Source organism: Nycticebus coucang, chromosome 2, assembly GCF_027406575.1.
Source record: "Nycticebus coucang isolate mNycCou1 chromosome 2, mNycCou1.pri, whole genome shotgun sequence".
Lineage (NCBI taxonomy): Eukaryota > Metazoa > Chordata > Mammalia > Primates > Lorisidae > Nycticebus > Nycticebus coucang.
Window position 1 is genome coordinate 115,023,042 of NC_069781.1, and position 15,578 is coordinate 115,038,619.

Sequence of the window (15,578 nt, forward strand, 5' to 3'; positions counted from 1 at the left end):
CCACACCCAGTAAGTATCTGTCCAATGTCTAAACGAATTAGGTTGCTAGCTAAGGATTTCTTCTACTTTCTGTTCAGGTATTTTGTACAAACAGAATTTCTCACCGTGCAACCAGCAAAAGTAACATGATCTTTAAAATTCTTCAGGCCTTTTGGCAGCTCAAAAGGCCCATAATGACATTTTTTCCCCCTTAGCCAGAAGATGGTCTTCCTTGTTCTGAAAATGTAAATGATATTTCATGCTGTTGAGATTTAAAATAGAATTTTAAAAATTCTCATTTCTAAAAAAAAAATACCCTGAATGAAGTAGTTTAGCAGAAGGGTCCCAATTCTTACTCTTTATGTGAATTTAAAGGGGATTCTTGCCATTCCGGTGTTTATTGCACAATTTATGTTCACTTGCTCACACCATGGCCCTTAGGCTGGATCACGGCATAATTTGTTTCATGGCCCCTGAGTGGTTTCCCTCCAACTTGCAGGAACCTCCCTTTCTTTCTTCCTCTCTCCCTCCTTCCCTCTCTCCTTCTTTCCTTTTCCTTCTTCCTTTCCAGACAGGATCTCACTCTGTTGCTCAGGCAGCATCATTATAGTTAATTTCAGCCTTGAACTCCTGTGCTCAAATGATCCTCCCACCTCAGCCTCTGGTGTAGTTGGGACTACAAGTATGCACCACCACCCCCAGCTAACTTTTCTTCATTTATTGTAGAGACAGAGTCTCACTAAGGCAAGTGTATTACTGTGTGTATCGTGGCATTTCTGTTGATGGGCTGATGATGTTTGGATGTTTTAAATAAAATTAAAACATACTAATCGATTAATGATTATGTATTCCATAAAATCTATTTTATGTGCCTTAATTTCAGCAAAAACGACATCTATGTAATCAAGATTTTCACATCAGGAAAATCACCACGCACATTCATTTGTTGAAGCCCCACTCCCAGCCCCTGGGAAGTGACTGGATTGGGAGATGGAGTCTTTTTCCTTTTTTGAGACAGAGTCTCAAGCTGTCACCCTGGGTAGAGTGCCGTGGCTTCACAGCTCAGAGCAACATCCAACTCTTGGGCTTAAGTGATTCTCTTGCCTCAGCCGCCCAAGTAGCTGGGACTACAGGTGCCCCCACGACGCCCGGCTATTTTTTGGTTGTAGTTGTCATTGTTGTTTGGCAGGCCCAGGCTGGATTCGAACCCGCCAGCTCTGGTGTATGTGGCTGACGCCCTAGCTGCTGAGCTCCAGGTGCTGACCCATGGGAGATGGACTCTTTAAAGAGTAAAATTACAGTGTAACCTGGCTTATTGTACCCTCAATGAATCCCCAACAATAAAAAAAAAGAGTAAAATTAGATTGAAATGAGATTATTAGGGTTTGCTCTAATCCAATACGACTAGGGTCCCCATAAGAGGGAGAGATTAGGACACAGATACGCACAGAGGGGCGACTATGAGAAGACACAGGAATAAGGTGGCTGTCTGCACCCTGCCCACACATTGATCTCTGACTTCTAGATGCCAGAACTTTGAGACCACAAATCTCTGTTGCTTAAGCTGCCCAGTGGGTGGTACCTTGTCATGGCAGCTGGGGCACTGCAGAGCACAGAAAAGGATGTGAGAGACTGAGGCCACAAGCTTTGCCCTCTGTTCCAGAGCCTCCCAGGGAAACAAATTCCTTCCCCACATGGATGCCTGAGGGTACAAGGATTCAACCAGGCGATGCTGTTAAAATCAGAGTGTGCAAAAATTAAGTGTATTTTTATCAAAAATGCAATTTTAATGTAAAACACTGATAAAACTGTCCCCTGGCACCTACCATTCTACTCTGTCTCTGTGAACCTGACAACTCTAGGGATCTCTTTCAAGTGGAATCACACAGGATTAGTCCTTTTGAGTCTTGCTTATTTCACTGACCATCATGTCCTCAAGTTCCATCCACATTGTATTGTATACCAGTTATAGCTGGTGGTTCCATATCAGATGATGTAGCTCTTAAATTCAGAGCCCAGCCAGGGGACTCTTTGCCCAGGTAGGATGGCTGCACAGGGAGTAACCATATGAGTTAAAATGAATGAACCACATGTACTTGTACAGATAGGAGCACGTTCCAGACAAGGTTTGGGAGGACATTGGAGAAGTAAGTTGTAGCATAAGATGCATAATAAGAATGTAGCTTTGCACACACGTAACATTGAAAAACAACACCACCTTAAAATTAAAAAAAAAAAAAAGAAAAAGAAAAACAACACCACCTGTGTCATAGGAAGACTGGTGGATACGGAGGAAAAGTGTAAAAATCATGATTGATCAAGAGACTGCCAACCCAGCGGAGGAGGGAAGGGGAATAAGACTTGGGTGGAGCTTCACTTCTATTTATTTAAAAAATAAGCTTTGACACAGATACATATAGCAAAACATTGGCATGTATCACTTCTCAATAGCATGCATTTATTATGTTGTTCCACGTGTCAGATATTTTGTTACAAAAAAGTCAGCTGTGCGAGGCAGTTCATGCCTGTAATCCCAGCACTTTGGGAGGCCAAGGTCTGAGGATTGCTTGAGGCCTGGAGTTTGAGACCAGCCTGGGCAACATAGGGAGACCCTGTCTCTACTAAAAATTTAAAAATTAGGCCGGGTGTGGTGGCTCATGCCAGTAATCCCAGCACTCTGGAAAGCTGAGGCAGGTGGATTGCTTGAGCTCAAGAGTTGGAGACTAGCCTAAGAATGAGATCCTGTCTCCATTAAAAATAGAAAAACTAGCCAGGCATTGTGACGGGTGCTTATAGTCCCAGTTACTCAGGAGGCTGAGGCAAGAGGACTGCTCAAACCCAGGAGTTTGAGGTTATTGTGATCTATGACACCACGGCACTCTACCAAGGGTGACAGTGAGACTGTCTTAAAAAAAAAAAAATTAGCTGGGCATAGTCTTGCAATGGCATCACCTATAGCCCCATCTAATCCAGAGGCTGAGGCAAGAGAATTGCTTCAGTTCAGATGTTTGAGGCTGCAGTGAGCTATGATGATGTCACTGTATTCCAGCCTGGGCAACAGAGCAAGACTCTGTCTCATAAAAAGAGTACATATTATATATATAATTTTTAAACACAGTCATCCCTCTGTCTTGTGGGATCTACATCCATGGATTCAACCAACTAAGGATTGAAAATATTTTTTAAAAAAATTGTACTGAACGTGCACAGACTTTTCTTCTTGTCATTGTTCCTTAAATGATACAATATGATGACTACAGCAGACCCTCCATAGCTGACCAGCTCCCTGCACTGACCACCTCCTCATTTGACCTAATTTTCAGAGACCAGGCATGCACCACATGTACGTGTCAGTACAGCAGGCCTAGTTCCTAACGTTTACCAACTCCATATGCTGACCAGTTTGCTACTGTCCCTGGGTGGTCAGCTTACAGAGGTTCTGCTGCATTTCCACAGATCTCACGTTGTATTGGTCATTGTAAGTAATTAGAGGTAACTACAGTACCTGGGAGGACATGCAAAGTTTAAGTGCAAACACTACATACACCATTTTATACCAGACTTGAGCATTGTGGATTTGCTATCCTCTGGGGGTCCTGGGTTGCATCCCCCATTAACACCGAAGGATGACCCATCAAGATTCTCTTTTTTGGGAGAATCTTGATGTTAAGAAAAAGACCCACTGCACAAGTAGGTTATCTGAGAAGTGGTGGAATGAGTTCAGGTCCCAACTTTGCCACTTCCCGTGCCTCAGTTTTCTCATCTATAAAACAAGTACAAGGACAGTCGCAACCTCATGGCAGTGTCGTGAGACTGCGTTAATCTGTGAAAATTGCTTAAAACCAGACGTAGGCTCATGGGAAGGTCACCACAATGTTCAGGGGTCACAGAAAGTGCTGTATGAAGGGAAGCCATGCAGCTCCAGTCCCACGTTGGCTGGAATTTCTGTGGTTGACTCAAGTGTGCCTCAGAACCTGATCTGATCCAGTCGGGCTCCTGTGTGTTTGTGATTCTAGTGCTCAGCCTCCGATGGCTCCTCCCCAGCCCTCTCCTGGAAGGGGCCCTGCTGTGGGCCAGGCCTTTCCCCCAGCCATCCTGGCAGGGCACGGTGAGTATCAGCCACACTTCAGCCAGGACTTCACTGACAGCAGCCAGCCCTCGGAGCCCAGTCCTGTACCCACCACCGAAGCCACCTACCAGGTATCCTGTCTCTTCTTTGGCCAGCCTTGCTGGAAAACATCAGAGCATAGTGGTGTGAGTGGGTAGAGTGAGTTCCCCATCTGAACCCCTTCTCTCGGGAGTCTTCATAGTGGTCTTCCCTCTGGCATTTTCTGCTGGTGCTATGTACAAAACAGGGAAGAATGAAACCAGAATCACTCCCTCAAGGGAGAAAGGGGAACCTGCCACCTTTACACCCACAGAGGGGAGCCCCGGGGGACTTTGGGGGACAGTCATGCACAGAGCTTTGTCAAGGAGGAGAACAGTCTCATAGGTTGGGGCAGTGGCCTTGGCATGTAACTCCAGATGGACCAGGACACCTTCGTCCTCTCCCTTCTCTGGGGCCCTGTCACTGTCTTGGTGACACAGAGGTGTCCTGAGAGGATAAACAAGTATGGTTTCACTTTTGGCTCTAAGTAGCTTTCCCCTCTCTCTCTGTCTCTCTTGTGGAACCTTCCTGCAGGACAGTTATAGGTACGGATGGTCAGTGGTCACCAGCAGCTATGAAGACAGACAGAGCTTCCAGTCTGCTGCCTGCCAACCCGGGCACACGACCACAGACCTGCCAGGAGCCTGTGCCTGTCCTCTAGAGAGCAAAGACAGCTATAGGCAGCCTAGCCTCAGGGGTGGCCACAGCTATGCTCAGTCTCCACAAGTGCTCCCAGCCAAAGTCGGGCAGCCAGAGGGCACTTCGATATCAGGCTATGTCTACTCTATGGTGACAGGTGTCCAGTCCAAGACATCCACCATGACCTCCTACCCTGAGGCCTCCTACAGTCCTACCAATGCCCCGCATACTGGTAAGACAAGTGTTTTCCCATCTGTCTTTCTGCTCCTGCGTGGTTACCCTGGTCTTTGCTCCCTCTCTCATTTTTCTCTGTGCTCCTTAGGTACAAACTACCCAAGCTGTGACGTGCTGGTTTACCCTGTGGCCCACCCTCACTATCCTCCACCATTGTCCCCCCAGAGGCAGCCCCCACCTCTCCCAGGGCCCCCACCCATACAGCCTCCACTGCTGCCCATGCCCCCGGGCTCCGGGAGAAGCCCCAGGCCTGGCTGGAAGCCACCGTTACCCAACAAGCTACCAAAGCACAAGGAGGTACCCAGGGAACCCCAGCTTCATTACTGCGACATCTGCAAGATCAGCTGTGCGGGTCCCCAGGTCAGTTACTCTCCTCCCTCAGTAGGACAGAGTTCAGAGTACCAAATGTCAGAGTCACTGCCTGCCAAATCAAGGCTTGTCATTGAACTTACACCATAGAGTATGTGTCAGAATTGCCTTAAACAGACCCTGTGGCATTCCAGAGGAAGAAACAGATGCTAGGCCTGGCATTGCCAGGACCTCAGTGGCCTAGTCTTAAATACCATGGCAGCTGGCAATGGCATCCCTTTGCTGAGGGGCCATCTAAGCAGAACCATGGGCAGACATATGGAGCTGGATATTCTGCTAAAGCCTAAAGTGTGTGTGTGCATGCCTGTGTGCATGTGTGTTTGTAGGGTGGCGTTTGGGACACACGAGTGAAGTCTCTTCTCATCAGATATGTAAGTTTGAGGTTGTAAAGCTCAAAAATAACCCAGCTGAAGTTGTGGGCTCATTTCCTGGAAAGATAATTAGACCCTAGAGCTCTGTCTTGGCAAAACAACATCCTCATTTTTTTTTTTTTTTTATTTTTAATATTCTGAAAGAAAGCTCTGGGCCATGGAGAGTCACTGAGTCTGTGTGAGAAGCCTCCAGAAAACCTTATCAGCTCAGGGCCAGGCTGGGACCCCTCCCCACCCCATCGCCCTTTCCTGGTCATGGCTCTTCCCCTCATGCTGGGAGAGACATGGCCTCCTTTGAAGAGTCCTCAGGTAGAAGTGTGTGTAGAAAGCATGCTTTCTTCCATTGTGAAATGAATGCTCGTTAGCAAAGGGTGAACTTTGCTTATTCTCATTTTTATTTCTATGTGTGATTTTTATTTTACATCATGAGGATCTTGCTGAATATGAAAATTCATGTCTTCTGGGTTCCTCACACAAAACGCGAGCATCTCCCCACATGCTTCCTGGACTCCTCCCAAGCAGCATTTGGCAGAAGTGCTTGATGTCCCCCTGGGCAGATGTGCAGGGCATGTCGCATGTGTGAATTCCAAGCGTGGGCTCTGGACTTAGCCAAGCCTACCCTTCGTTAGACCAGAGCAAGCAGCATGGCCTCTCTGAGCCTCCTGGTGGGAAAGGTTATAAGGCTACGACCTGCCTCCTGGAGAAATGACAGTGCCCAAACAAGCCAGCCTTTAGCACAGTGCCTAGTGCACAGGTTATATGCCCCAGAGACGCCAGCTCTTGTTCTTCCTGGCTAATACTCATTGCATTTTTTAAGTTGAAATTTTTCTGAAGATAATTGTAGACACACAAGTAGTTATAAGAAATAATGCAGCCCAGGTATAGGGGCTCATGCCTTTAATCCTAGTACTTTGGGAGGCCGAGGCAGGAGGATCACTTGAGACCGGGAGTTCTAGACCAGCCTGAGCAAGAGTGAGACTCCTCAGCCCAGTGGGTAGGGTTCCAAGTGCCATAAACATGTAAACTGTCCCATATGGTCTTTATCTGCTACTCATAATGGACTTGGGTTGGTACGACATTCCCAGGAGCTGGGATGGTGATACTTTTGCACTTCCTCCAGGTGTCCCTCTAAGTGGCCTAAGTCCAAGGTAGTACAGTTTCTGTGTGGTCTCCACGAGGAGAAGCCTGAAGCCCCCCAGGCTAGCCCAAGGGGCCAGGAACAGGGCCTTGGGCTTTAGTCCGAGTCCCTTGGAGCCAGCAGCATCCACCATGTGCCTTTTTCTAGAATGCCCCCTTTGTTCTCATCACACACATAGTCTGTGTTCATGGTAGCTAGTCTGACAATACAGATGTTCAAAATAGCAAACATGTGCTCTTAACCTGTGCTTAGAGCACCGTCCAGCACATTATGTGATCTGTTTAATCTATTACATTGCTTTTTTTTTTTTTTTTTTTTTTGTAGAGACCAAGTCTTACTTTATTGCCCTCAAAAGAGTGCCATGGCATCGCAGCTCACAGCAACCTCCAACTCCTGGGCTTAGGCAATTCTTTTGCCTCAGCCTCCTGAGTAGCTGGGACTACAGGCACCTGCCATAATGCCCAGCTATTTTTTTGTTGTTGCAGTTTGGCCAGGGCTGGGTTTGAACCCGCCACCCTCGGTATATGGGGCTGGCACCCTACTCACTGAGCCACAGGCGCTGCCCTACATTGCTTACTTAATCTGTTTTGTTTTTTTGTTTTTTTTGAGACAGCCTCAAGCTATCACCCTGGGTAGAGCAACTCTTGGGCTCAAGCGATTCTCCTGCCTGTGCCTCCCAAGTAGCTGGGACTACAGGCGCCTGCCACAAAGCCCGGCTATTTTTTGGTTGCGGTCATCATTGTTGTTTGGCAGGCCCGGGCTGGATTCGAACCCGCCAGCTCAGGTGTATGTGGCTGGCGCTTTAGCTGCTTGAGCCATAGACACCGAGCCAGCTTATTTAATCCTCATATCTGCCCAATGTGGCAGGTGAAATGCCTGAGGCTCAGAGAGGGACAGTACTTCGAGGAACTCAGAGTTAGTATGAGCGACGAGGATAGAAATCCAGCCAATGTGTGTTGAAGCCCACAGTTTACCATTGCAGTGTACACCAAAAGCACCCTGAAATAATTACTGGGAGCAGCTTGGTGTGTATTCTTCTAGACTCTTCTCTATTCCATGGATAGACTCTTTTTCCTAGTTTGTGTGTGTGCTTATGTGCATATTATCAGTTGCTCAGTTGCTATGCTTACAAGGTTCAAAATTCCTAAATTCTGGAGAGGACATAGAAAAATGTCCCCTCTGCTCACTTCTATTTTTCCTTTCTGGAACGAATCAATGTCCCCAGTTTTTTTTTTTTTTTAATTAATTTTTTTTTTCTGTAGAGACAGAGTCTCATTTACCACCCTCAGTAGAGTGCCATGATGTCACAGGACTCACAGCAACCTCCAGCTCTTGGGCTTCAGCGATTCTCCTGCCTCAGCCTCCTGAGCAGCTGGGACTACAGGCGCCCGCCACAACGCCCAGCTATTTTTTTGTTGCAGTTCAGCCAGGGCTGGGTTTGAACCTGCCACCCTCGGTATATGGGGCCAGTGCCCTACTCACTGAGCCACAGACGCCACCCTGTCCCCAGTTCCTTATGTGTTCTCAGGGACACTTTTATTCTGCAGAATATTCATTTTCAGCGTGGCTAAAGCGCGTTGGTTTCATGGCTCATGTGAAATGTCCTGGCTGTGGCTTGCCTGGTTTCAGGATTCAAAAGAATCAAGTCCAGGATTCCATGCCAGGCAGTACCAATCATTCCCCAGATGCCATTAGATATTCTAAGCCTGTCAGTCCCGGATGCGGAGGCCTGTGACTCATTCACACAGAGCTTCCCTCAAGTGTAGTCCCCCACATACGGAGCCCCTCAGTCTATTAGCCAGTTTTCTAAAAATGAAATGGATGCTGCGTCATCCGGGTAGCATACATCCTTGCTCAGTTTCTGAGGTCACTCTTTGAAAAGCTGGGCTTATCTGTTTACAGCCGAACCCTGCAAACTGAATGTGTGATCTCTTTGAGGATGCTCTCTTAAGAAACTCTTTTCAGGGGGCAGCGCCTGTGGCTTGAGGAGTAGGGTGCCAGCCCCATATACAGGAGGTGGCAGGTTCAAACCTGGCCCTGGCCAAAAACGGCAAAAAAAAAAAAAAAGAAATTCTTTTCAGGGTGGTGCCTGTGGCTCAGTGGGTAGGGCACCAGCCCCATATACCGAGGGTGGCGGGTTTGAACCAGGCGTTGTGGTGGCACCTGTAGTCCCAGCTACTCAGGAGGCTGAGGCAAGAGAATTGCCTAAGCCCAAGAACTGGAGGTTGCTGGGAGCTGTGACGCCATGGCACTCTACCAAGGGCAATAAAGTGAGACTCTGTCTCAAAAAAAAAAAAGGAACCTCTTTTCAGAAAAGGGTGGAAACCGTGTATCTTCTGGTCTAAGCTTCTGAGTCTGTCAACTAAACTTAATGAAGAGACTCTTGAGCCTCGCAGGTGCCAGGGGGTGGCAAGATGGGGACGGGGCCTCTGTCACCCACTATGCTCCCATTTGCTAAGCCTGTAGGTGGCCTTCAGGGGAGGGGCAGTGTCTGCTGGGCAGATGCCCCTCAGCCCACCTCTCCCTCCCTGCTACAGACTTACCGTGAGCATCTAGAAGGCCAGAGGCACAAAAAGAAGAAGGCAGCTCAGAAGACAGGTGTGCAGCCTGACAGCAGCCCTCGTGGGATGCAGGGACATCTGCACTGTGGCCTGTGTGCTGTGTCCTGCACAGGACCAGACACCTATGCAGCCCACATCCAGGGTGCCAGGCACCAGAAGGTACAAGTCCCTCAGTCAGGCTCACGCTCTGACCATGATTCCGTGGTCAGGATTTGAGACCCAGAAAGCAAGGTCAGAGGGGAGCCTGGACGAGCTTCTCCTGCCCCGGGCCCATGTGTCTTCATCCCTGCAGAGCCACACTCCTTTTCTAGTTATCAGAGGAGTCCCCAGTCACCATGCAAAAGTGGGAAGATGTGGCTGGGCATGGTGGCTCACACCTATAGTCCCAGCTCTATGGAAGGCCGAGGTGGGTGGATTTCCTGAGCTCGTAGGTTCAAGACCAGCATGAGCAGGAGTGAGCCAGAGTGAAACCCCATCTCTACCAAAAAAAAAAAAAAAAAAAAAGCTGGGCATTGTGGCGGGTGCCTGTAATCCCAGCTACTTGGGAGGCAAAGGGCAAGAGAATCGCTAAAGGAAGAAAGGGAAAAAAAAGAAAATTAAAAAAAAAAAAGTGGGAAGATGTTCTGGGGACTCACCCCCAGGCCCTTAAGAAAGCATGGTGTTGGAGTGTGGCCACAGACAGTGTATCCTTTGATGTGATCCAACTGTACATTCTATTCAGGGCCTTGCTTTTCCTGCTTCCTGCTTTAATCTCACTGTTTTCTTGAGGCCTTAAAAATGCATATATTGTAGCTTGGTGTGGTGGCTGACACCTGTAATCCCAGCACTCTGGGAGGCCGAGGCAAGAGCATCCCTTAAATTTGTGATTAGCCTGAGCAAGAGTGAGACCCCTCCATCTCTACTAAATATAGAAAAATTAGCCAAGTGTGGTGGGTGCCTATAGTCCTAGCTATATGGGAGGCTGCAGCAGGAGGCTCGCTCGAGCACAAGAGCTCAAGGTTGCTGTGAGTTGGGCTGATGCCACTCTAGTCTGGGCAGCAGAACAGCAGAATGAGACTGTGAGAACTTGGTTAAAAAAAAAAAAATTCCTGTGTTATGTCCTCTTATGTGGAATGGATGGAGCCTCCGTGTGGTACCTTGGGGATGGGATGCCTGTATGAGAGGATGGGGGATTCCTCATTCTCCTGCTGACCTCAGGATGGGCTCCTGACACCTGTGTGAACCACAGGGGGATAAACCAATAGGCACAGAGGAGAGAATGGAGGTGGTTGTAGGAGCTGGTGTCCAGTGGGGCCAACCTACAGGTTTTTCTCCTACCAGGCTAGGGCTGGGTCTGGAGGTCAAGGGGACCCTGTGGCTGAAGGGGGAGGTGGTGTGGGTCTGAGCTGTGAGAAAGTGTCACACCTGGAGCTGGACGATGTGTCCAAGGTGGCTGTTAGCAAGTTGAGGCCACAGAGTAGCCCTGTCCAGCTGGAGCCTTCCTGCTAAGTGCCTTTAACCAGGAAGTGCCTGTGACACCCTTCTTGCCTCTTTCAGTGGTCTGTCAGGCTAAGGGTGGCCCTGACAGAGGGCCTGGGTCTGTTCCAGGTCGTCAAGCTGCACACCAAGCTGGGGAAGCCCATTCCAACCCTCGAGCCAGCCCCCCTGGCCTCAAAGCACACCCCTGAGCCTGAGGACCCCGCTGGCCCCTGCGTGCACTTTCTGGGCCAGCCAGCACTGGCAAGGAGAGCTGTGGCCTCAAAGGCTTTGTGTGAGGGTATGTATCCCTACCATCTCAGTATGTCTGTGGGCATGTCTGCGTGCTGGCCAGGCCCTGACTGCCCCATGAAAATCACAGGGTGTGATCATCCAGACAACTTGAGGGTATGTTTTTGTCTTGGGGTGGATGGTGACAGCAGACCCCAGGAGGCTGGTGCTATGTTTCCCATGTTTCCACCAGATAGGACAGGTTCTCCCTGCTCCAAACTCTAGTGCCACTGAGATCACATCCAGGACATATAGGCAGAAGCAGTGAAATGGTGATACTATTTATTCCGTGAAGTGTGGGCTGGTGCTAGGCTGCTGGCCATTTTCTGGAAGACCCCGTCCTGGGCCTGGAGAAGTTCCTGAGCTGCTGCCTCCACCCTGACGGGAAGCAATCCTCTTCATGCCCTGGTGCTCACGGGGAAAGAACTGAGCTCTGATTCAGAGTTACATAGGTACCAGGAAACAAAAATAGGCTGCTTACAGTTGTCCCCTGTGGCCCTGCCCTCCCTGCATGGTGTGTGCAGAGACCTAGCTATGCACATGACAGGGTGAGAGCTGACTCCAGTTGAGCCAGTGGTAACTAGGATGAAACATCAGGCATCTGCTAACTGCTCTGTGTGCATTGCCTGACATTCCCTCCACACCAGCTCTTTAAAATCAATGAGTCACTAGTCCCAACATGCAGATGGAAAGGCCAACATGTGGTGGTAGAGGACCTGGCCCCAGGCCACACCATCAGTTGGAGGCAGAATTTAAACCCAGTCTGCCTGAAAGTCCGCCCTGGACCACCGTACTATGCATGGGGGCCTCATTTCATTTTTAGCCTTGGCATCCCTGCTTCTGGAATAATAGTATGATTTTGGCTCAGTGCCTGTAGCACAGTGGTTACAGCACCAGCCACATACACCAAAGTTGGGGGTTCAATCCCAGCCCAGGCAAGCTAACCAACAATGACAACTGCAACAAAAAATAGCAGGGCATTATGGCCTGTAGTCTCAGCTACTTGGAAGGCTGAGGCAAGAGAATCACTTCAGCCCAAGAGTTTGAGGTTGCTGTGAGCTGGGTCACCACAGCACTCTACCGAGGGTGACATAGTGAGACTCTGTCTCCCAAATAAATAAATAAAGTGATTTTGTAGATCTAATCATCAAGTAGAGTTGTTTTTTTTGGCCAGGGCCAGGCTTGAACCTGCCACCTCCAGTATATGGGGCTGGCGTCCTACTCCTTTGAGCCACAGGCACCGCCCATCATCAAGTGGTTTTGATAACAAAGAAAATTCATCTGTCCTATGATCCTTCAGTGCCCGTGGGGCCAGGTTAAGTGCAACCCTTGGAGTGCCTGATGCCTTGTTATTGATCAGTTGAGGGCTCTAGCTTTTGTGCCATTGGTGAATTTCTCAAACAAGGACTAAAAGACAGGGTTGTCCCCATCAGCCCTGTGAATTCATATCGTCCTGGCTGCTTTCTCAGTTGTGACATAAGCTGGCAGGAAAGGCCACTGCAGGGAGTGGTTCCCACTGACTCATAAGTAGGAAGCCCCCTCTGTGTGGATCTCTGCCCTGCACACCTGCAGGGTTGCAGATGGTGTGGTTTCTGGCTGAATCATGTTGTTAGTGACATTGTTCTTCCTCTCAGGCCCCACCGAGCCACAGGCAGCAGGCAGTAGACCCCAGGAGGGAAAGCCAGCCCGACCCAAATCAGAGGGGCCCAGAGGAGTATCCCCTCAAGAAGGCATGGGACATGCTTCCAGAGCCTGCTGTGCTGGGCAGCTGGTGGGCCCCGACTATGTAGAGGAGGTAAGTCCAGGCCATCTTGGCCATTGAACCCTGGTTGCTACCAGTTTGTGTGGGCTCAGCTTGAGAAGGACCCTCCTAGGAGGCAGCCAGATTCACAAAGCCATCCCTGTCCCTGAGCTGCACAGATAACTACCCCTCCGCCCCCGAGCCCAAGCCCCATGCAGAGCCACTTGACAGCTCAGGGGCTAGTGAAGGCCTGAGATGGGCAGAGGCATCTCCTGATGTGGTGTCCTATGGAACTGCCCATCTGGAAGGGGATCGGAGCCATTAAATGCTCAGGGAGGGGTTGGAGGCCCTTCTCTCTGGTCCCTTTATGGGGCCTGAGGGGTTTGGGGACCAGCCAAGGCCAGGCTGGTGAGCAGTAGAACCCAACCCTGTCCAAATCTCTGGGCCAAGCCTGTGGCCTTCAGAGCCTGGTCAGCCCTGTGCGTGCACCCAATGGTGTGGAATTCTGAATCCCAACCTTTGGCTGGGATTGGCTTCCCACAGATATCAGAGTTGGGGCTGGTGGACCTGCAAGGCTTGTGTCAATTCCAAAGCTTCTCTGCAGCCAGTTCCTAAGTGCTCCTCTGAGCATCCTAATGACCTATATGTGGCTGGAAGTTTCTGTTCTCATATTCCTGTTTTGGGTCAACCAATTCAGCATTCTTTATTTTGTCCAGTCCAAAATAACTCTAGCAGTTAGGATCATGCCATTGGAGACCCTGTCACTTTGTTAAGAAAATAGATAAGACACCTAAAAGTCAATGAAACAGGGTGGGGGATACTGCACCCAAGGTGGGTTTGGCTACATGTGCAAGAGGAGGAAGGGAACGGGGCAGAGGGAAGCTTGGGCTTGCTCAAAACCACTCAGCAGACTCAAAAAAGACAGACACAGGGTTCAGCTCAGTGGCTGGGTGTCAGTCATATCACACTCTCCAAGGCCTTGCACCTATCAGGTGCTCAGCTGTGATTTGTGTCTCAGGTGTGCAACGACCAAGGGAAGGTGATCCGGTTCCACTGCAAGCTGTGCGAGTGCAGCTTCAACGACCCCAAGGCCAGGGACATGCACTTGGAGGGGCGGCGGCACCGGCTGCAGTACAAGGTGTGTCCAGCAGGGGTGCTCAGATGGGACCTCTGTGGTTGGAGTCTTTTCCACACCTGGTGGTCCGATTGATGTGGAAACAGGGGCTTGGGGGGAGGGAATTTTCAGGTTTTTACATCTTGGTTCATGTCTCAAAAGTGGCCTTTTGCTTTCTTGGAACTGAGTCCCAGGTGGTCTCTTCAGGTCCCTGTGCCCCTCCTGAGTCCTGTCTTGCATTGCTGCTGCTTGGAGGGGGCACCCTTGTCACTGGGTCCCCTGGGCTCTGCAGCTGCCTCCAGGAACCCTCCTCTACTAGGTATCCTGCCTCCTCCCAGGCACCCCTCAGCCGGCTTGAGAGGTGAGGGGTAACCCCCTGGCCCTTGCTGTGGGTCAGAGGCTCTGTATACCTTCATGCCTCACCTCTGTTCCTCTTGCCCAGGGGACCTTCCCTGCAGTGCTGCCCAGCAGCAGTCTGAGCCAGATTGCAGGGTCAGCTCCCTGAGCTCTCCTTGCTCTCTGAGCTTTGGATGCTCACTCTGCTCCTCCCACACTTCCTGAGAGATGAGGGCATGTTCCCCCTTGGCCTCTACTCACAGTTTATGTTCTGGGTCAGCTCCTGGCCTAGTGCCTGCACAGAGGGGGACTCAGGAACTAGGGGATGGGTGAATGGATGGGTGAGTGGGTAAGCGAGCATGATGTCCTCAAGGTCCATCCACCTTGTGGTCTGTGTCAGAGCCGCCTTCCTTTTCATGGCTGAGTGATATTTCACTGTGTCGATGGACCATGTTGTGTTCATCCATTCATCTGTTGGTGGATACTTGGGCTGTTCCACCAATCAATATTCCTTGATGACACTTGGCAATTCTGAGTACTGTACTAAGCACTAAACATGAAGTATAGTGAAAGAATTGGCAGTGCTTTTTAAAATACAGTAGAACTGGCCAGGCACGGTGGCTCACACCTGTAATCCTAGCACTCTGGAAGGCCAAGGCGGGTGGAGCACTTGAGCTCACAAGTTCCAGACCAGCCTAAGCAAGAGTGAGACTCTGTCTCCACAAAAAATGAAAAACTGAGGCTCAGCGTCTGTGGTTCAAGCAGCTAAGGCGCCAGCCACATACACCTGAGCCCGGGCCTGCCAAACAACAATGACGGCAACAACCAAAAAATAGCCGGGCATTGTGGCAGGCGCCTGTAGTCCCAGCTACTTGGGAGGCAGAGGCAGGAGAATCGCTTGAGCCCAAGAGTTGGAGGTTGTTGTGAGCTGCGATGTCACAGCCCTCTACCCAGGGCGACAGCTTGAGGCTCTGTCTCAAAAAAAAAAAAAAAAGGAAAAGAAAAGAAAAACTGAGGGGCGGCGCCTGTGGCTCGGTGAGTGGGGCGCCGGCCCCATGTGCCGAGGGTGGTGGGTTCAAGCCTAGCCCCGGCCAAACTGCAACAACAAAAAAGAAAAAAAAAGAAAAACTGAGACAAAGGAATCACTTGAGTCCAAGAATATTGAGGTTCCTATGAGCTATGATGCCACAGCACTCTACAAAG

At 49.8% G+C, this 15,578-nt stretch overlaps 1 protein-coding gene across 6 annotated transcripts in view; it reads left to right on the forward strand.

Moving 5' to 3' along the window:
* Positions 1 to 15,578, forward strand: part of ZFR2 (zinc finger RNA binding protein 2) — a 48,071-nt gene that overhangs the window by 19,360 nt on the left and 13,133 nt on the right. For 3 of the 6 annotated variants that reach the window (XM_053580017.1, XM_053580026.1, XM_053580007.1), the window contains exons 2-8: positions 3,996 to 4,179; positions 4,661 to 4,997; positions 5,088 to 5,359; positions 9,415 to 9,597; positions 11,026 to 11,194; positions 12,819 to 12,979; positions 13,944 to 14,063. In XM_053580017.1, the coding sequence (XP_053435992.1) occupies positions 3,996 to 4,179; positions 4,661 to 4,997; positions 5,088 to 5,359; positions 9,415 to 9,597; positions 11,026 to 11,194; positions 12,819 to 12,979; positions 13,944 to 14,063 (1,426 nt within the window). Of the gene's footprint in view, positions 1 to 3,995; positions 4,180 to 4,660; positions 4,998 to 5,087; positions 5,360 to 9,414; positions 9,598 to 11,025; positions 11,195 to 12,818; positions 12,980 to 13,943; positions 14,064 to 15,578 lie in introns of those variants that run through there. The other 3 variants (XM_053580041.1, XM_053580031.1, XM_053580048.1) reach the window with 3 other exon arrangements.